This window comes from Crocuta crocuta, unplaced genomic scaffold (assembly GCF_008692635.1).
Source record: "Crocuta crocuta isolate KB4526 unplaced genomic scaffold, BGI_CrCroc_1.0 scaffold267, whole genome shotgun sequence".
Taxonomy (NCBI): Eukaryota; Metazoa; Chordata; class Mammalia; order Carnivora; family Hyaenidae; genus Crocuta; species Crocuta crocuta.
The window spans coordinates 3,908,197-3,928,721 of record NW_027531899.1 but is presented as its reverse complement, the minus strand read 5'-3'; the positions used below and the strand labels follow the sequence as shown (position 1 = coordinate 3,928,721).

Sequence of the window (20,525 nt, the reverse complement as noted above, 5' to 3'; positions counted from 1 at the left end):
CCACGTTGGAGGGCCGCCATGTGATGGTGCACACGGTCTGTGGGCTGCATATCATGTATGACTGGGGCAGCCAGGTGCGCCTAACTGTGCCTTCCACCTTCCCCAGCCAGCTGGTGGGGCTCTGTGGGGCCTTTGGTGGCAAAGTTGGCCCCCTTGACCTGCCTCTAGAGACAAGATCCTGGCCCAAGGGCCTGGTCACTAGCCCCTGCCCACTCCCCCAGCCTGGTCTTGGCGTTAGCATCAGCTGCCCCACGCAACTTGCCCAGATCGTCAATGCTCCCAAACTGTGTAGACTCCTACAGGAACCAGATGGTCCCTTTGGCCGCTGCCTGGGCCATATCAGCCCCAAGCCTTTCCTCAGGATATGCCTGCAAGACGTATGTCATACCCATGGCCAGGATCTTGGTCTCTGTGATGCCCTCACAGCATATACTGCAGCCTGTCAGGAAGCTGGCATCCCTGTGAAGCTCTGGAGGGGCCCCAAGCTTTGCCGTGAGTGCTCTGGTGGGGGTGTGTGTGTGGGGGAGGCATCCGAGGCAGGTTGAAGCTTCAGGAAGAGCCCCTTCTCCTGATGGGGATCACAGAGAAGTCCTGATATAGATGGAATTGGCTAAGCAGAGTGTGGGGGGAAGAGCGTCCAAGGGAGAGAGAACTGGAATTTCAAAGGTGTGGAGGTTGAGAAATATCAATGGGAAGCCAGCCTGACTGGGGCAAGAGGCAGTAGAATTGGAGAGGGAAACTTGAATCCTAAGCACCAGCCTTTGCCATCCACCTGCAGCCCTGACTTGTCCACCTCGGAGCCACTACAGCATCTGTGCACGGACCTGTGATGGGGGCTGTGTCCAGCCTACTAGCCCTGCTCACTGCTCTACGCAGTGCTATGAGGGCTGTGAGTGTGACCTTGGACTCATTTTTGATGGCATAGACTGTGTGTCTCAGGACCACTGCGGCTGCTTTCACAGTGGACGCTACATCCCTGTAAGAGAGGTCCCCCAGGCATGGGTGGGTGGGTGCAAAGTTTCCCATATCTCATCATCGAATGTTCCCCAGGGGCCCCTGGGTGGTTCAGTTGGCTAACCATCTGACTCTTGATCTCAGCTCAGGTCTTTATCTCGGGGTCAATGTGATTCCAGCTGCACACTGGGCTCTGCGCTAGGCATGAAGTCTACTTAAAAAAAAAAAAGTTCCCTGGACCGCTCTACATCAGTCAGCATTTGCCACTGTAAATGACAACAAATGATGCCAAGTATCTTAAATACAACAAGGAACATATCTACCTTTAATTGTTTGAATTTGAGGCCTTCAGGCATGGCTGGATTCAGGGACTCAAATGATGTCACTAGGACTCAAGTTTCTTTCTGTCTTTCATCCCTGCCTTTTCCTTTTTCTATGTTAGCTTCTTTGTTAAGTAGGCTCTAGGTCCAAATGCTGTAACAGTCTCAAAATTACAGTGGCTTAAATTGGATAGAAGCTTATTTCTCTCTCAAGAACAGTCCAAGAATAACCAGCTTGGCTCATCCAAGTCAGGGACACAGGCTCCTTCTGTCATGTGGTCCTGCCTCCCCTGTAGTATTGCGATCATCTGTTCCCCACCACATCTTCATTCAAGCGAGTTGGCCAGGAAAAAAGAAGGGACAAGGGAGGTGAGGCCCCCTCTCTTTAAGGGCGTAACCCCAAAGTAGCACATATCACTTCTCTTCATATCCCATTGGCCAGAACTTCATGGAAGGACCCCATCTGGCTGCAGAGGAGGCTGGAAGATGTATCTAAAGATACAGGGTGGCCCTGAATGCAGCCAAAAATTCTAATTCTGGGGAAGAAATGGAGAGGTATATTTGAAGACACACATAGCCTCATTTTCAAATCGCTTCTGTATGTAGGGCAGTGGTGGTCCCCTTCTCCAAGGTTATGATGTACAGTTTAGCCATCTCAGTGGACAGACTGACCTCTCTCAGTAGTTCCAGAAGAAGTCCCAGTGCTGACTCCTATTGTCCCACTTGCCCATCCCTAAACCAGAGAGGCCAGGAGATGGGGTACTCTGATTTGTCTCTGACTAGCTGGACCTGGGGCATGCGCCCAGAGCTGAAGCCAGAGGGTAGGTATATCACCTAAGAAAACTCCACAGACAGAAAAGTGGGGCTAGTTCCCTAAAGAAACTGAAAGGCTGTTACCAGAAGACCATGGATGGACCCTCAGCAGGCCAAGCATTCCTTTCAAGGTTTTGCAGCTCCTTGAATCTATTCAGAGGTAAAGAAAAGACCCCCAGGGGATGGCTGACATAATTGTCTTGGAGATTAGGGGTCACCAGGTTAGGAAAAAAGATGAATGTTTAAACCCTAGAGGTCCCTGGGTGACTCAGTCAGTGAAATGTCTGACTTCCAGCTCAGGTTATGATCTCACAGTTCGTGAGTTCAAGCCCCACATCGGGCTCTGCACTGGTGGTGTGGAGCCTGTTTGGGACTCTCTCTCTTCCCCTCTCTCTGTCCCTTCCCCACTGGCACTCTCACTCTCAAATAAATTTTAAACCCCAGACCAACCCTGGGAATTGAATACATGCCTACACCGAGAGGAACAGGGCATAAGAGCTGACACATCTGCCATAGCCTCTCCACACCAGCACTAACACTAGCCACACGTCAGAATTTGCAGAGAGCTCTTAAGGTCTTTTACACACCAGTGAACAAAGCAGAGGGATTGTCCTAGATTGAAACAGACTTTAAAACCAAAAAGTCAAATGCAGTAAACAAAGCTTGATTAGATAACTGGTTCAAAAGGAACAGTTCATAGATGTTTGGGGGCCAGTTGGAGAAACTCATCAAACTTTTTTATTTTAGCCCATCTCCTAGAGAAAAAAAACGTCTCAATGGATTTTTAATTTGTATGTGTCTTATTAGGAGTTTGAGGATCTCTTCAAATGCCTAAGAAACATATTTCTTTTTTTATTAACTTTCTGAATAGCCTTATCCATGTTTTTATATTGACTTATTGGTCTTTTTCTTTTTTATTTCTAGGAACTCTTTATATATTAAGGAGCTTAGTCCTTCATGATATGTTTTACACATATGCTTTGCTGTTTGTTGATAATGATTTTTTGAATTTGATTTTGAGACTGTCCATCTCTGCAGGTTGGGGAGGCGCTGATCCTGCCTGGCTGCCAGGAACGCTGTATATGCTTGCATGGTCAAGGCCTCCAGTGCCAGCCCTTTTCCTGCCCACAAGGCACAGACTGCCTCCTGGATGGGGGTGTGCGGTGGTGTGAGGCCGGGGAGGGTGCTACATGTCGCCTAGTGCCTGGGGGCCTCTTCACCACCTTTGATGGCTTCAGTGGGCTCACGCCCATGCCTGTTACATCCTGTGCCTATGAGCTAGCCACATTGGTGGGTTCCAGGCCCCAGGATCCCGACTGGTTCCATGTCATTGCTGAATTCCTGCCCTGTCCTGGCTGCACTGTTCTCAAACCACGAGTGATCATCAGCTTCAGGGATGGCTGTGCAGCTGTGGGAACCAATCAGGAAATATGGGTAAGGGACTTCCTTAGTTCCAGCCAAGACTCTTATAATCTGGCACTGATCCCTAGGCCTTTTGATCCTTCCTTGGCATCCCATAACCTTTTAACATAGAACCCTCCCATCACCCTGCTCTCACATTGACCTCCACTGGCTAAAGGTCCTTGTCCTGATCTCCCATGACCCTCTAGACCCCATATAAACTTCACCCTGGACTTCTCAGGACCCACTGACCCCCAACCTTGACTCCAGTCCTGCTGAATTCCTGGGAACTACTAACCTAGCAGTCGCCTACTACTACTACTACTACTAGTGCTACTGCTGCTGCTACTACTACTACTACTACTGATCAGAGCTCTAATGGGGAAAACCCAGGCAGAGTGATCAGGGCTGGAATGGGGGAAGCACAGGTAGACTGTGGAAGCCCAGAGGAGGTACCCTCAGTTTAGGAGACCAGTGAAGCCTTTCTGGAGAAGGCAACAAATGAGCTGAGACCTGATTTTAAGCCTGGGGAAGAGAACATAACAAGGCCAGGAAAACAGAAGGAACATATTTGGAGAATAGTGAAAATGAACTACTGAGTTTAAAATAGCCTACTAAATGTCCATGGACTTAGGACCAGGCAGGTTGTTAGTGACTGAAGAAATCACAGCTGGGGGGCGGGGGTGGGGTGGGCGCGGCAGCTCCTGGATTGCAGGTTTGAGGAATGGAGATAGCAGGAGTACACAGCTCTCTCAACAAGTTGTACATACGGACTCCCCTTGTCAAACAGGTGAGAATAGAGAGAAGCCAGGAAAAGGCAGAGGGCCTCTTCAAACTGGATTACTATTACGATTTTGTGATGGGAGAAACCCAGGGATGTTTAAGTGCTGATGGGAATCTGAAGCCAGACAAGGAGAGATTGGAAATCCAGCAGAGAGAGAGGCCAGAGTGGAGGGCATCTGGCTCCCCCAAGAAACGTGGAAGCCGAAGAGCAGCAGAACTGGAATCTGGGCAAGCAAAATGGATACTATTTATAAGTAAGAGGAAAACAAACCTGAAACCGCATGTTGAGAAATAAGAGTAGGCTATTTCTAAGAGTGGGAGCATGGTCCAGCAAGAACACAGCTAGGACTCTGCCACAACCCGCTCACCCACAAAAAATGGTGATTGGAATAGTACCACATAGGGTAGCTGTGAGGATTCATGCAGAGTGTGTGGCATATGCTAAGTGCTCAGTAAATAGAAGCTCTTGAGGTGCCTAGCTGGCTCAGTTGGAAGAGCTTGAGACTTGATCTTGGGTTTATGAGTGTGAGCCTCATGTTGGGTGTAGAGATTAAAGTAAATGAATTTAAGGGGCACCTGGGTGGCTCAGTTGGTTAAGCATCTGACTCTTGATTTTGGCTCAGGTCATGATCTCACAGTTTGTGGGACTGAGCCCCAAGTCTGAGCACTGCGCTGACAGCATGGAGCCTGCTTGGGATTCTCTCTTTCTCTCTCTCTGTCTCTCTCTCTCTTTCTCTCTCCTCCCTCCCTGTCCCTCCCAGTCTCGTTCTCTCTCTTTCAAAAATAAATGTTTAAAGGGGCACCTGGATGGCTCAGTCGGTTGAGCGTCTGACTTTGGCTCAGGTCATGATCTCACGGTTCTTGGGTTCGAGCTCCGCATCGGGCTCTGTGCTGACAGCCAGCTCAGAGCCTGGAGCCTGTTTCAGATTCTGTATCCCCCTCTCTCTCTGATCTTCCCTTGCTCACACTGTCTTTTTCTCTTTCAGAAATAAATTTTTTTAAAAAATTTAAAAAATAAATGTTAAAAATAAACTTTAAAAAAAGTTTTAAAGCTGTAATTGCGGGCACCTGGGTGGCTCAGTTGGTTAAGCATCCCACTTTGGCTCAGGTCATGATCTCATGGTTCATTAGTTCAAGCCCCATGTCTGTACTCTGTGCGGATAGCTCAGAGCCTGGGGCCTGCTTTGGATTCTGTGCCTCTCTCTCTCTCTCTCTCTCTCTCTCTCTCTCTCTGTCTCTCTGCTCCTTCCCTGCTCATGCTGTCTCTGTCTCTAAAAAATAAATGTAAAGAAAAAAAAAATAACAACAACAGCTGTGATTACTCTTGCAGTTACTTTTATATTAATGGAGAGGGAGTATATGTAACAGAATGGTCAAAAACACATGAAATCAGACCCCTTTGGCTCATAACTGGCTCTGCCACTTATCAGCTATGTGAACCTGGGCAAGCTATGTTACTTCTCTAGACCTCAGTTTCCTAATCAGTAAAAGGCAAGAGGCATCTAGACATATAGTACTGATCTACCTTGCCAGAGTGTTGGTGAGGATGTAATATAATTTATAAACTTAATATCATAATTACATAATAGAAATTAGGTGACAATATATTAAAATATCACATTATATAATGCTATATACTGTCATACATTATCTCATAAAGTAAATAACCAGATATTAAAGCACTTGGAATCGTGCCTGGCACAGAGTATGTGATTATTAGATTATGAAGACATAGGTGCGAGAGATGCGACAGGTTCTAGAGAGGATTTCTCTAAAGCTTCCTTTTAGGAAAGAATTTATTACGGAAGAATTCAAGCATCACAAAAGAAGAGAGAATGGTGTCATGAAACTCCATTACAGTTAACAAATATTTTGCCATTTTTGCTTTCATCTTTTCCTCCTACTCTTTGCTTTGTTCGTGCTGGAGAATTTGAAAGCAAATACCAGACCTTATTCCTCTAGCAAAGACCTGGATATGCCTTTCGGATAGAGACACCCAGCAGGGTTCACTGTGGTTTCAGAGCCCCGCTGGGACTTCGGGCCCTAATCTCCGCCTCTGACCCGCCTCCCTTCTCTGCAGGTGAACGGACAACCAGCTCGGCTCCCGGCCCAAGTGTGCAGGGGTGTGGTCGCACGCTGGGGTGAGGGCTCCCGGGTTATCATCGAGCGGTTCCCCACGCTGCGGGTGCTGGTGGGGCCCGAGGGGGCTGTGTCCTTACGCGCCTCCCGCGCGCTACGAGGACGCCTCCGGGCGGCCTGCGGGAATTACAACGGAATTGCAGCCGACGACCTGATGCTCCCAGGAGGACTCCTAATCGACGTGTTCCAGGCGTGCCGCGTTCGGGGCTTCAATAACTGGTGAGGACTTCGCCTTCTCCTGCCCGGGTACCTGACTCCCAACGGCAGAGGGCGCGACCAACGCAACTCCCTGCGCCGCAGGCTGCCTTTGGGGACTTGGAGCCCACACTCTTTCTCTGATGGTCTTCCCACAGCACGGAGAAGCTTGTTATTCCAGCCGTGACCCAGCACTTCACCGCCTNGAACACACGAACTTCCCAAGATTGTTTCAGTAAATAATTAATGACCGAAACCTACGTGTGCCTGTATCTTCTTCTTCCCAGTGTCCCCGCGCCCTCGGGACACAGTCTCAACCTCCAGTCCCCTACGTTTCCCAAGACTCAGGTCGGGACCCTGTCCCCTTCCGACCCAAATCTGAGTCCGAGCACCTAGCCCCCTCCTCCTTCGGGTTCCCAGAATTGCAGTCCCAAGTACACAGATGCCCTGCTGGACAGGCGGGGAGCCAGCAGCTCCGCCCCTGCCCCACAATATTGTGACGTAACTGACCGACAGCCAACGGGGCTCGGCTGCGCCCGCTAGCCGAGGCACGAAGCGGAAGTTTTGGAGCGCACGGGCCGGAAGTGCCTGTTGCTTTGCGCGGCCGCGTCTTCGCGGAGGTCCTGTGCACCACTGTTCTCGGGGCCTTTCCTGTGTGCGCCCTGGGCCCAGCTGCTACCATGAGCCGGCCTAGCCGGCTGCAGAGGCAAGTTCTGAGCTTGTACCGCGAGCTGCTGCGCGCCGGGCGCGGGAAGCCCGGTGCCGAGGCGCGAGTGCGCGCGGAGTTTCGGCAGCATGCCTCCCTGCCGCGCTCCGACGTGCTGCGTATCGAGTACCTGTACCGCCGCGGGCGGCGCCAGCTGCAGCTGCTGCGCTCGGGCCACGCCACTGCCATGGGTGCGTTCGTGCGCCCGCGGGGTCCAGCCGACGAGTCCGGCGCGGGGGCCGCAGGGACCCAGCCTGACAATGTCAGTGGTCCGAGGAATCCCCTCGACGGCATGGGGTCACCAGAGACCTCTCCCATGGACGGTGACCGGACGAGGAGTTTACCCGGTAGCGCAGGGGAACCGGGGGCCCGCCTGACTGCGTGGGGGGATCGGGGAACCTGTCTGATGAAACGTGAGAAGTCTTAAGATCACCTCAATGGATTGCGGGATCGGAGAGCCCTCCTAGCGACGTGGAGCCCCAGAGACCCCCGTGATAGATGGTGACAGATGACCGACCTTGTGTGATCCGTGATAACAGATAGAACTCTCATGAGGGTTTGGAGCGGCTTTGTTGCCGGCTGGCTGAACTGTGTCAAGCAGAGAGCTACTTACCCGAAAGCTTGGGGAGCCAAGACGCCTGCCATTGGACAGAAAGGGACATCCTTCTATTTACCCGTGGCTCCCCTCTCCTGTATTTAACTCTGAGAAGAGCAGATTTTTTGCTGAGAGGTTTGGGAAGATACCCTGATGGATGGTGAGAAGCCCTAAATCCCCTTTGGAAAACTTTCTTCCCGTTAATTGTGGCAAACTAGGACCTGTGGGGAAGGGGCTGGGTTATCTTACCCCATTTGATCAACTGAAGACCCCTTAAGACAACCTATACTTGATGGTTCTGAGGGGGAACCCTGCCTCCTGGGCCCTTCTCTCAGGACTGTTGAATAAAAGGAATAAAATTGGAGATGTGATTACTTCCCTCTTAGTGGTCTTAAAGATTTCATGTATTTGGGGATTTTTTTTTAAAGGCCCTCACAAACCAACAAGTGACCCTCTGGGAGGGAGAGGTGTGGAGAGCTATCTGTTCTCTGGAGCTCTCTAGACCAGCAGATTGGTTGAAGCAGCCTAGTTCATGCACCTGGGCAGATCCATGGACCGACCCATCCTGGTTTGTCTCCAGAGAAGCCCCAGTTGACCTTTTCTCTCTTAGCTCACACATGGCTTCCACTTCATCTGTCTTGGTTATTAGTACTTGAGACCTCCGCCATCTTGCTCATCTCTCTCAGCCTCAGTTTTTATTTCCATCATAGTGTTCCTGTTAATCCTGGGCTGATCTATCTCTGCAAAAGCCAAAGTCTTGAAAATAGTAATGGGGTCCTACCCATCCAGCCCCCATTACATCTTTTTTTTTTTTAATGTTTTTTATTTATTTCTAGGAGAGAGAGAGAGACAGCGTGAGCAGGGGAGGGTCAGAGAGAGAGGGAGTCACAGACTGAAACAGGCTCCAGGCTCCGAGCTGGCAGTCAGCACAGAGCCCGACGCGGGGCTCGAACCCACGAACCGTGAGATCATGACCTGAGCGAAAGTTGGACGCTTAACCGACTAAGCCACCGAGGCACCCCCAGCCCCCATTACATCTTAACTGCATCAGTCACCTCTCCATCTTGCTCACTCCTGGCTCCAAGATCTTGAGCCCTAAGAATCCCCAGGATGGAAGCTTCTGGTAGGGCTGCAGTCAGTGAGCAAGTTCCCACTGTGGCGGGGTGACCTGGGTCAGGAGGGGAGACGTTCTACCCAGGTAATACAGATGAACTGAGTTTGTATGGTAGAGGGAATGAGGGAGCGGAGTGCCTGATGTGACGGAGGAGGTAGTAGGTCATGGACTCCGGAAGTGGAATGCCTGCGTTTGGATCCCACTCCAACACGTACTCATTATATGATCATGGACCTGTGATTTAACCTCTTCGTACCTCAGTCCCCTTATCTGTGAAATGGGCATCATCATAGGGCCTCCCTCATGTGGCAGTTATAATAGAGTGGATTGAATATGTGGTGTGGCAGCAGATGATGTTCCAACTCTGTGACCCTCTTGTATGTTTGGGTCCACTTGGAGCTAAAGAAGAGGGTTCCCAGGAGGCTGCCAGCTTCCTGCTGTGAGCTCCTATGTCTGCTCCTTTGCATGAGGACTTTCTGGGAGTTACAGAATGTGGGTTAATGCGCTCTGGAACAATCCTCAGCCTGAGTGTGGGGGGTGGGGAGGTGCAGCAGTCACTGGATGAGTGCTCCAGCCTGCCTGTTGTCAGGTGGGGCAAGTGCAAGTCTATTCCCGAAGGTTCATCGGAGGCCCCCCCTGTGGGACTGAGTCCCAGTCGCCCACAGCAGTTGCCATTTCATGAGCACCTTTTTTGGCATATCCCCTGACTGGTCTCACTCTCCCCACTCCCTAACCCCTGTCTCCTGGGATCATGCCCTAAATAAACCTCCCCCCAAGTCTTTGGGTCAGAGTGTGCCAACATCTACACATGGTTGATATTCTCTGTGTTTGTGCTGTGTTTTTTCACTCTGCTAAGGCCCAGGGTCAATGCTTCTCAGTCCCTTAGCCCTGTCAAACGGGAATCTCCTGGGCTAAGAAAATTGCTGTGGGGCGCCTGGGTGGCTCAGTCGGTTAAGCGTCCAACTTCGGCTCGGGTCATGATCGCACAGTTTGTGGGTTCGAGCCCTACGTCAGGCTCTGTGCTGACAGCTAGCCTGGAGCCTGCTTCGGATTCTGTGTCTCCTTCTCTCTCTGACCCTCCCTTGCTCACACTGTCTCTCTCTCAGAAATAAATAAAACATTAAAAAAATTTAAAAAAAGAAAATTGCTATAAAGGACTTATGGGGTTTGGAGTAATTTGGGGTATATATTGTGGATTAATAACAATTGAACGGAATGGTTGAAATTCCTGATTCTGATAACTAGCGTAAGGGAGCGCTCTTGTTCTTAAGAACTACACACCAGGGTACCTGGGTTGGATGAGTTGGTTGAGCGTCCAACTCTGGATTTCAGCTCAGATTACAATCCAGCGTCATGGGATCAAGCCCCAAGCTGGGGGTCCATGCTGATTGTGAAACCTGATTAAGATTCTCTACCACCCTCTGCCCTTCTCCCCAGCTTGTGTTCTCTCTCAAATTAAAAAAAAAAAAAGAACTATACACCAAAGTATTTAGGAGTAAAGAATATCATGTCTACAGTGTATATTTCATATGGTTCCAAAATATATGCACATACATAAATATATTAGCAAGAGTGTAAGTGGTGCGGTAAAATATTCATGGTGAATCTAGGTGAAGGGTATATGGGAATTTGATGTACTAGTCTTAAAGCTTTTGAGTGATTTGAAGTGAAAACTTACAAGAACACAGAAGGCCAGTGGTCATTTACATTTGGGCATCGGAGATCTTTACACACAGAGCACATTTTTACAACAGATTTGAAAACAGTAAAGCCTGTTATTTTTGAGACTTTATAAATCTCTTATGGATAGTTTAAATGCATAGCTTCACAGATGTAGCAATCACAATTAAATTTCTGGATTTTTTTTACCTTAAACAAATTTTTTAATGTTTATTTTTGAGAGAGGAAGACAGCGTAAGCAGGGGAGGGGTAGAGAGAGAAAGACACTGAATCTGTAGCAAGCTCCAGACTCGAAGCTGTCAGCATAGAGCCTGACATAGGGCTCTAACTCACAAGCCATGAGATCATGACCTGAGCCAAAGTTGGGTCTTAACAACTGAGCCACCCAGGTATCCCTTGCCCTTTTGGAAAATAAAATCTGGTTTCCCTTATAGATTCTGGTCTTCACCCTATTGGGAATGACAGTTCACTAGAGTACATTCTTGTTTTGGGTCACACATTCCACTGTCCCAAGGGGCCAAGCCAGTGACAAGGCACGTGAAGTGACCTAGTGGGGCCTTAGGGAAGTGTAGGAAACTCACAGTACCTGATGAGGAGTCACTAACCACACCAGCAAGTTACCACCATTATTATTATTTTTTTAAGATTTTATTTTTGAGGGGTGCCTGGTGGCTCAGTCGGTTGAGCATCCGACTTCAGCTGAGGTCTGATCTCACTGTTTGTGAGTTTGAGTCCCGCATCGGGCTCTGTGCTGACAGCTCAGAACCTAGAGCCCGCTTCGGATTCTGTGTCTCCCTTTCTGACCCTCTCCCACTCCCACTCTGTGTGTGTGTGTGTCTCTCAAATATGAATAAATATTTAAAAAAAATTTTTTTTTCTTTAAAGATTTTATTTTTGAGTAATCTCAACACCCAATGTGGGGCTCGAACTCACAACCCCTCAAGAGTCGCATGCTCTACCAACTTAGCCAGCCAGGCACCCCATGTTACTACCATTCTTGCTCCGCTCCCTCCCTCGTACAGCACTGGACACAATCCTGGATATGAATGGTGTGGAAGAATGACTAGGGTTTTCTTTACAGCAGTAAAAGTATTGTAATTTGATTTTAAAACGATCCTGATCTGGCAGTACTCCATGAATTGCTTGTGAGTAAAAGAATATGATGTCTAGAATTGGCTTCAGAGTAAGCTAGAGAGAAGGCAGTGGGTGCCTGGGGGGATTGGCCCTGAATTGGTAATAACTGGAGCTGGTGATGAGCCCACAGGACTTGTAATGCTGTCCCTTCTCTTTTTGTACAAGTTCAGAAAGTATCAGAATTGAAGTTGGGAAAACACACTCCAGTGGTCCCCAGCCTAACTCAGATCAGAAGTCCTCTCTGTGGTCCACAAGGTCTCACTTGATCTGGCCCTGTCACCTCTCTCACCTCACCTCCTCCCACGCTCCCCCTCCACCACTCATGTTCCATCCACACTGGCCTTCCCACATGCCAGACACATTTCTAAGGCCTTTGCACTTTTCCCCTCGACCTACTGTGATAACTGGGAGCAACCTGGGGCTTGAGCATTTGAAATGTGCTTAGGGACTAAGGAATTTTTTTTTTAATTTTATAAACTTTAGGGCACCTGTGTGGCTCGGTTGATCGTCTGACTTCAGGTCAGGTCAAGATCTCATTTTCTGAGCTCTGTGCTGATAGCTCAGAGCCTGGAGCCTGCATCAGATTCTGTGTCTCTGGCTGTCTCTGGCTGTCCCTGCCCTGCCCCCACTTGCACCCTGTCTCGCTCTCTCTCAAAAATAAATAAACATTAAAAATAAATAAATAAATAGGGGTGCCTGGGTGACTCAGTTGGTTAAGCGTCCAACTTCAGCTCAGGTCATGATCACCGGGTTCGTGCATTTGAGCCCCATGTCAGGTTCTGCTCTGATAGATCAGAGCCTGAAGCCTGCTTCCAATTCTGTGTTTCCCTCTCTCTCTGCCCCTCTCCTGCTAGCACTTGGTCTCTCTCTCTCAAAAATAAATAAATGTTAGAGGCGCCTGGGTGCCCAAGCGTCCGACTTGGGCTCAGGTCATGATCTCATGGTTCATGAGTTCGAGCCCTGCATCGGGCTCTGTCCTGACAGCTAGCTCAGAGCCTGGAGCCTGTTTCAGATTCTGTATCTCCCTCTCTCCCTGGTCCTCCCCTGCTCACGCTGTCTCTCTCTCTCAGAAATAAATAAAAAACATTAAAATTTTTAAATAAATAAATAAACATTAAAAAGTTCTTAAAAAGAAAATATTAAGTATAGAAATTTTATAAATTTTATTTAAAAATTTTTTTATGTTTTATTTATTTCTCAGAGAGAGAGAGAGAGAGACAGCGTGAGCAGCGGAGGGTCAGAGGGAGAGGGAGATACAGAATCTGAAGCAGGCTCCAGGCTCTGAGCTAGCTGTCAGCACAGAGCCTGATGTGGGGCTCGAACCCATGAACCGTGAGATCATGACCTGAGCCGAAGTCAGACATTTAACCGACAGAGCCACCCAGGTGCCCCAAATTTTATAAATTTTAAATAATTGAAATGTAAAAACAAGCAGTATAAAGTGTTTTTCCACTAAACCCAACTTTATAGTTTTGGTAGGCTTATCAGATTTCCAAGACTTAGTAAGAAAAAAGAATTATAAAATATCACATTACTTCTATATTGATTACATATCATAATGATAATATTTCGGGTCTATAGGGTAAAACAGTAAAAACTCAGATATCAAAATTAATTTTACCTGCATCTACTGTTTGACTATTAGAAAATTTAAAATTAAAGCAGCTTCTGAAGATGAGACCTCCGCCCAAATGCCAAAGATTTATCATTGTCGACATGTCGGTGGGGGGGGGATATGTTGAGGCCGCTTTTTAGGCAACAGGCATGAGCAGTGGAAACTTGAGGGAGTTAAAAGGGCCCACAGGGAACACCAAGCTGAATGCAGTCTCAGTAAGCGACTCATCTAGAAATAACGATAGGCCCTAACTGATCATTGGGCTTCCCTCAACCAGGCACAGTTACCAAAAAAAGGAAAATTCCTTACATTGCCATACTTCATCACTTCACCGTGTAACTATAGTCCCTCACATTTGCTGTCCTGGCTGCTGCTCCCTTGTGGTGTATTCAATAAACATATCTCCTTTAAAAATAAATAATATTGGGGCGCCTGGGTGGCTTAGTCAGTTAAGCGTCCGACTTTCGCTTAGGTCATGATCTCGCGGTTCGTGGGTTTGGGCCCCGCGTCGGGCTCTGTGCTGACTTCCAGCTCAGATCCTGGAGCCTGTTTCATTCTGCGACTCCCTCTCTCTCTGACCCTCCCCTGCTCACGCTGTCTCTCTCTCTCTCTCTCCTAGAAATAAATAAAACATTAAAAAAATTTTTTTTAAATAAATAAATAAATAATATTTATGCCTCACGTTACATCTGTCTTGGACAGCGTTACTCTAGGAGTCCAGTGGCTTGTTTCCTCACTACAGTTTGCTCTAATCACTTAATTACAACGTAATGACATAATTGTCTCCCTGATGCCTTCCTCAACCACCCTAATTAAATTGTACCCCTTTTCCCTTTGGCTGCTTTAGTTTTCTCCTTAGCTTTTAATCATGAACTGACCTATTACAGATTTTACCTAGTTTTTTAATGTATTAAGTATTATTATTTAGTATTATTATTTATTACAGATTTTATTTCCTGTTGATCTCCCCCACGGGGACAGGATTTTCACCTGTTTTGTTCATTGCCATAGTCCTGCTCTGACCAGGAACTGACTTAAAGCAGACACTCAGTTTTGAATGAATGAATGAATGAATGGCACAGATTTGTTCCATTACCTGGTCAGTTGGGTCAGAATTGCCAAGACTCTGCTCGCCCTATTTGTAGTGACACCAGGGAGACCATGCCTCTTCTTGGTTGGGGACAGAGACTTGATGTGGACACAGGTCAGGTCTGTGTTCTGTTTTTCCCCAGAATCTGCTGCTTCCTGCCCCTCTCCCTCAGTGTCCATTCGCCCTTCTGAGCAGCTCCTTGGTTTTTTTTTTTGGAGACTCGCTCCTCCCCCATTTTCAGTGCACATGATTCAGGCAGGGCTGACAGCAGCCCCCAGGAAAGCAGGTGACATGGGTCAGGGGAGCCAGCTTTGGGCTGTAAGGGAAGGGTGATTATCCTGTTGGCTGCTGAACTGGTGGGATGTATGTTTCGAGGGCTTGAGGGGCACTCTGGCTACTGCTAGGTGAGAATGAAGCCAAACCAGAGGAAACAACTGAGAGATAGAGATACCACTTGTGCCCCATGGATCCAGCTCTCCTTGCAGCCTGAACTTTTCAGTTACCCCCCAAATCAGTTCCCATTTCCACTTAAACTAGTGGGAATTGGGCTTCGGCTTCTTGTTCCTTGTGTGGCCTCGGGCCAGGACTTTCCCTCTCGAGCCTCAGCTTCCCATTCTGTTAAGTGCGGACACACCCTTGGATAGTTGTGAGCATTAAGGAAGAGATGTGTGTTTAGTGCACATTCAGGAGCCTAGCAAGTGATTCTGCCTTTGTTCTTGAGTCTAGTCCTGTTCCATCTCTTGTCCTGATAGCATAAACTCTAAGGAGAGGAAGTGCATAGACACCTGAGGCTGGGGGCTAGAGTACAGGACTGAGCTCTGACAACTTGGGAAGGGGGGTTTCACAGTCCTACCTCAGGGACGGCCCAGCCTGGGAGCCCACCATGTACACTGTTTGAACGGAGAACCCGTACGAGTGCTGGACAGGGGCCGTGGCAGGTGGTGGCAGCGCGCCTACATCACCTGCATCCTTCCCGTACACACCTCCCGCTTCCTGTGACAAGCACCTGTGCCTCTTTCCCTAAGGAGCCTTGACAGGCAGGAGAGGCCGGAGGTGCTGGGCAGTTGGCATCTTTAGGAACAGTCCTTAACCAATGAGAGACGGAAGCTGGTACGTAAATGCCACAACTTCTTCACCCTTTTGGTGGACCAACTTCAAGTGTGTCCCAGTCTCCCAGAGGTCCCTGGTGGGATGGTGCCCCCAGTGCCCAGAGCAGCAACCAGGTCATTAACTCCCTTCCCTGGCTCACTTCCCCACTTCCCCTCAGTCTGCCTGGGGGGTCATCTCCCTAATAAACTACTTGTGCTTGAATCTTTGCCTTGGGGTCTGCGGGACCCCAACCCAAGATGGGCTTATTCAGTTCTGTGTTGTACACTAAAAGCAAAGGGATCTGTGGAGGGGCTGCCCAGACATCAGGGCTGTACCCCAATTCTGAGTTTTCACACACCGAGTATCCTCACACACCCTTGCTATGGGCTGTGCCCGCCTCAAAACTCGTATGTTGAAGTCTTAACCCCCAATATGATAGTATTAGGTGAGGCCTTTGGGCAATAAGTAGATTGCAACAGTGAAGCTCTCATAAAAGGGATTTGGAGTCCTTATAAGAGAGCTCCCTGCCCCTCTGTCATGTGAGGACACAGCAAGAAAGTGACCATCTGTGAAGCAGATAGACAATCTGCTGGCACCTTGAGATCTTGGACTTCCCAGCCTCCAGAACTGTAACAAATAAACTTCTATTGTTTATAAGCTACCCAGTCTGTTATTTTGTTATAGGCGACCAAGCAGACTAAGACACATCCTTGGACAGTGACCATTTATTACATATGTCTGGGCCATGTGCTCAGATTGGGGGGGGACCATTGACATAGCTGAGCACGAGGTAAGGTGTCCTGGCCAGGCGGGCAGGAGACCAGCAGGACCCCCCTGACGGTGGCAGGAGCACTGTGGCACCCAGGAGGAGAAGGAAGAGGAGGAGGAGAAGGAGGAAGGTCAGGGACCACCTGGATGCAGGAGGAGGGGCTCTGTGAAGGAAAATGCAATGTCGAATGTATGGTGCGCTACCACTATGAGCCCTGTATCCCCCACCCTCAGACCCATCTCCCAGGCATCTCACCCAGGGTCTACCTCCAACATCACATCCTGCAGGTTGGGAGAGGCTTGCTTCTTGTCCTAAGGGGAGACAGCAGCCAGCAGCAGGATAGATGGAAGGGACACTTACTCTGGACTCTTCCTTACTACTATAGACCTACGGGACTGAGTCTGTTTTTCCTCCTTTCCTGGCACCCTCCCCACCCTCTCATGTGTGGTGGATATCTGTGCCTGCCCTCCATCCAATCCTCCTCCTCCTGGTAACAGTGGCTCAATTTGTGCAGTGGGTGGAGGGTGTCATTTCACCCCCGTCTCAGGCCTTCAGGTTCTTGTGTGGCCGACCCCACATATCTCCACTTCCATGGACAGGGATGTGAGCCAGACCTGGCCTATGAGAGCACTCCATCAGGCTGGCCACTGTACTTGGTTCACAGGACACACCATGACCCAAGCTGGGCAAGTGTGAGGCAGCCCTGGGACATTGCTGCCAGCAGATCAGTTGCACTCTGCTTCCCCTTGGGTGGGCATAATACCAGTGCAAGTGAGTTTTCAGCTGTTGGGGCAGCCGTTTGTTGAGAAGGAATCCACCTTGGAGAAGCAGAGCCCAAGAGAGGGAAGGACTGAACCCTGACAGCATTTGAGATCACTTCAGCAGCACCCAGCCTTGTCAGTTACATGAAAAAACAGCATCCCTTGTCAGTTACATGAACAAATAGAATTACAGTGTAATTCCTTTTCAGTTAGGTTTCTGTCACTTGCCATCAAAATTCCAGAGTGATACACCTGGCTGAGGAACAGCTCACCTGAGGCTTCTGGAGCAGGGAGCGTCTTCGCTGACATGCTAAGTGTTTCCGGTGGCTGAAGCCCGACATGAGCATGTCCTGTGGGGAAGTAGAGGGGTGGGAGGTCTCTCTTGGAGAACCCAGTGACAGACACAAAGTTGGGCAAGGGCCAAGATGGGGTTGTCACAGAGGTGAGATTCTGGGGGACGAAAAGTATCTCAGGGAGAGACGAAGAGAGGGACAGAGCCAAAGAAACCGAGAAGAGACATTACTTATTCATTCACTTAACAAATATTTAATGAGTGTCCATTACATGCCGGGCACTGTTCTAGAATCTGAGGATATGGTGGACATGTAAACTTATATTCTAGATCCAGAGCTTATATTCTAGCAGAGAGAGACTGTACATTAATAAATAAATGTACCATGACAAGATGTGGTAAGTGCTGTTCGGAAATAAAGAGGTTAAGGAGTGATAATGTTTGGAGATCGGGGCAGGCCTCTCTGAAGAGGTGACATTTGGGGAGAGACTGGAATGAAGTGAGGAGGTGAGTTGGGCATGTGTCTGGGGGCTTTGAGATAGGAGTGGATTTGGAATGTTTGAAGAACCAGGAGGCTAGTGTGGCTGCAGAGGGGAGAGTGAGGGAGAGAGAGGAAATGAGATGACAAGAGGGAAACAAAGAGATAGAGGAAGACAGAGACTGAGAGAGGCAGCGGGAAGGAGGGAGGGAGGACAATATTGAGACAGCAAGAAAGAGACACTGAGAGAGACAGAAGGAGAGACAGAGCCACCAAGACCCCCCTTAAAGGGAAGTACCCTACTAAGAGGCACACAGAGGGGTCCCAAGGGTGCCTGGGGAGGAGGGGAGGGATGTCCCCCACCTGCTCTCACCTCAAGGCCTTGTCCCCTGCCCTGGGGGACCCTGTGGCCACACAGCTCACAGGGGGCTCCTGGTGTCCAGGCTGTCTTTCGCCCCAAGGGCCTGAGGCCTCCAACATCCCCTGCCGGGTCCCACTCCAGTTCTGCAGGAGTAGGGAAGCTATTGGGTGCCCAGGGTCCCCAGGCCCCACCAGGTCCTGGCCCGTCCAAGTCCCCCTCAACTTCCAAGTCCTGGTCCAGTATATTGGCCTCCTCGAACACCTGGTCAGAGGACAGAGTCATGGGGGTTGTGGAATTGGTACCTGGGGCGGGGACTGCCAGGGTGGGCCATACCAGGCTGTAGCTGACCAGCTGGGCCTGCAGCCACCACAGTCGGCGCAAGATGCTGTCTCGGTGGGCTCCGAGGGCCCTCAGGACCTGCTCCAGGGATGCCCGGGCCTGAGGCTCACTCCGCTGTGCCAGCCCCTCACCAAATGCCAGCAGTGCATCTACACGCTCAGCTGCTCCACAGAGGTCTGCCTGTAGGGCCTGGGGACACAAGATTGGACACCACTCCCACCCCCCACCCACACACCAGGAACAGAGGAGATCAGCAACCTGGAGTTATATCCCTTCCCCCTCACCCTTACCCAGACACCTGGAACATGGAGTAAACCCATTTCCCAAGCCAGGAAGCTGGCACCCATTCCTGAGGCCCCGCCCACCCCCCATACCGTGGCCTCCCACTGCCCACCTGCAGCTGGACCATCCCGCTCTGGGCTGATGCCCAGGGCCCTAGGCCTTGCTCTAGGTCCTGCAGCCGGAGGCCCAGCCCCAACAGGCAAAGGGATAGGCTGTCCTGCTCAGCCTCCAATACCTCCTGGCCAGAGATGAGGTGCTGGGGAACACAGAGGACTGAGTCAGGGCCGGTGGGCCAACCCAGACCTTGCCCCCACTTCCGCTGCCACCCCTCTTCTGCAGGCTCCTTCTGTAGCAGAGTCCATCTGTGGTCTGTACCAGGGCTGCTCCCACCTGGAGTTCTTCCCAGTGGAGCCAGGCCTGAAGACCTCTAGTTCAAAGTCTCCAGGTTTTCGAGGCTCCTAGAAATGTGGACATAAGGGGCCTAGGGGTCTGAACAGGGAGTGGGTGATGGAGCTGGATACCCCACAAGGAATTGGACTGCACCAAGGTCAATGAGGAGACAATTCTCTCCCAGTTGGTAAAATAATAAAGATTTTCTATAGTGATTAGTAAAGAATCATTTTCTAGAGTGCCCCTCCCCCCACAGGTGCCCAACACTTTTCCGGAATCATCACCTCATCCCCAGTTTGGAGACCATATTCTAGGGGAGAGGAGGTGATGGCTGGCACAAGGGGCCTGAATCACCTCAGCTCACCTCACGGTGTCTGCCCCCAGCTGGGTCCTCACTGGAAGAGGGTGCTGGCAATCTCAGGGGACCAGCAGCAGGCTCAGTGCCCCTGAGCCCACCCTGGAGGTGTTCGGGAGGGTCCAAGGAGTCTTGCCCCAGTTTCTGGGCCTGTTCTGGTCTGGGAGGTAGGAGGCATTGACAGGCCTCTGGCTGAACCTAGGTGCCCATTATCCACCCTACCCCTGTCCCTAGGTCCCTCTCCCACGTCTCTGTCCCTAGGTGATCAGAGCCCTAGTACCTCCCACCCTCAAAATACCCCTGCTACTGCCTCCACCCTTTTGGGACCCAAATTTCAAAAGTCCAGCCCCTACCTGATTCTCTTCTCTCCCGATGCAGGGCAGATGATGCATCCAGCAATGTCCAGTTCCCTAAGGGCTCCAGGGGGGTGGTTGAGGGGCTCTGAGGGGAGTCTAGAGCCCAGAGATGGGGGGAGGGCCATAGCTGGGAGCCTGGGGACAGAGTCAGTGAGGATCCCCAGTGAGAGCCCTTTTCCTGGCCAGGGGTATCCCCCCAGACCTCCTCAGTAGGACTCACACAGGTCTGAGGCAGCCAGAGGCCCAGGAGCAGACTCAGCTCCACCTACTCACTAGCAGAACTGGACTCAGGTAATTTGATGCCTGGCTCAAGTGGCAGCAGCACCACTTAACTCCTTTCTTCTGAGCCCACCAGTTAGCGGAACCTCTCAGGCTCACCCCACTCATCCCACCTAGGGGGGTTCCAGATACAACCCTGACCCCTCAAGAGCCCTGGATTCTGCCCCACTCAGTGACCTGTACATCTGATCCCAGGGCTCACACCATCCAAGGTCCCAGACACAGTACCCCTCAG

At 50.1% G+C, this 20,525-nt stretch overlaps 2 protein-coding genes across 5 annotated transcripts; one reads left to right on the top strand and one right to left on the bottom strand.

Annotated features, from left to right (window-relative positions):
* Positions 1–7,194: 7,194 nt before the first annotated feature.
* On the top strand, positions 7,195–8,291 carry SDHAF1 (succinate dehydrogenase complex assembly factor 1). The gene has a single exon (XM_077773831.1). The coding sequence runs from the start codon at positions 7,286–7,288 to the stop codon at positions 7,736–7,738; it is 453 nt and encodes a 150-aa protein (XP_077629957.1). The 5' UTR covers positions 7,195–7,285; the 3' UTR covers positions 7,739–8,291.
* Positions 8,292–16,353: 8,062 nt separating this feature from the next.
* SYNE4 (spectrin repeat containing nuclear envelope family member 4) lies at positions 16,354–20,506 on the bottom strand. 4 transcript variants are annotated; one of them, XM_077773782.1, is made up of 8 exons: positions 20,009–20,506; positions 19,665–19,815; positions 19,023–19,166; positions 18,592–18,817; positions 18,302–18,432; positions 17,431–17,508; positions 16,653–16,708; positions 16,354–16,560 (listed from the first exon to the last, which is right to left on the bottom strand). In XM_077773782.1, exons 1-8 carry the CDS (start codon positions 20,134–20,136, stop codon positions 16,380–16,382), a joined length of 1,095 nt encoding a protein of 364 aa, XP_077629908.1. In that variant the 5' UTR covers positions 20,137–20,506; the 3' UTR covers positions 16,354–16,379. The 4 variants fall into 4 exon arrangements, with proteins under 4 accessions (XP_077629908.1, XP_077629906.1, XP_077629907.1 ...); XM_077773780.1 differs by having other exon boundaries at positions 18,302–18,550; positions 18,623–18,817; XM_077773781.1 differs by having other exon boundaries at positions 18,302–18,550; positions 18,638–18,817.
* Positions 20,507–20,525: the final 19 nt, after the last annotated feature.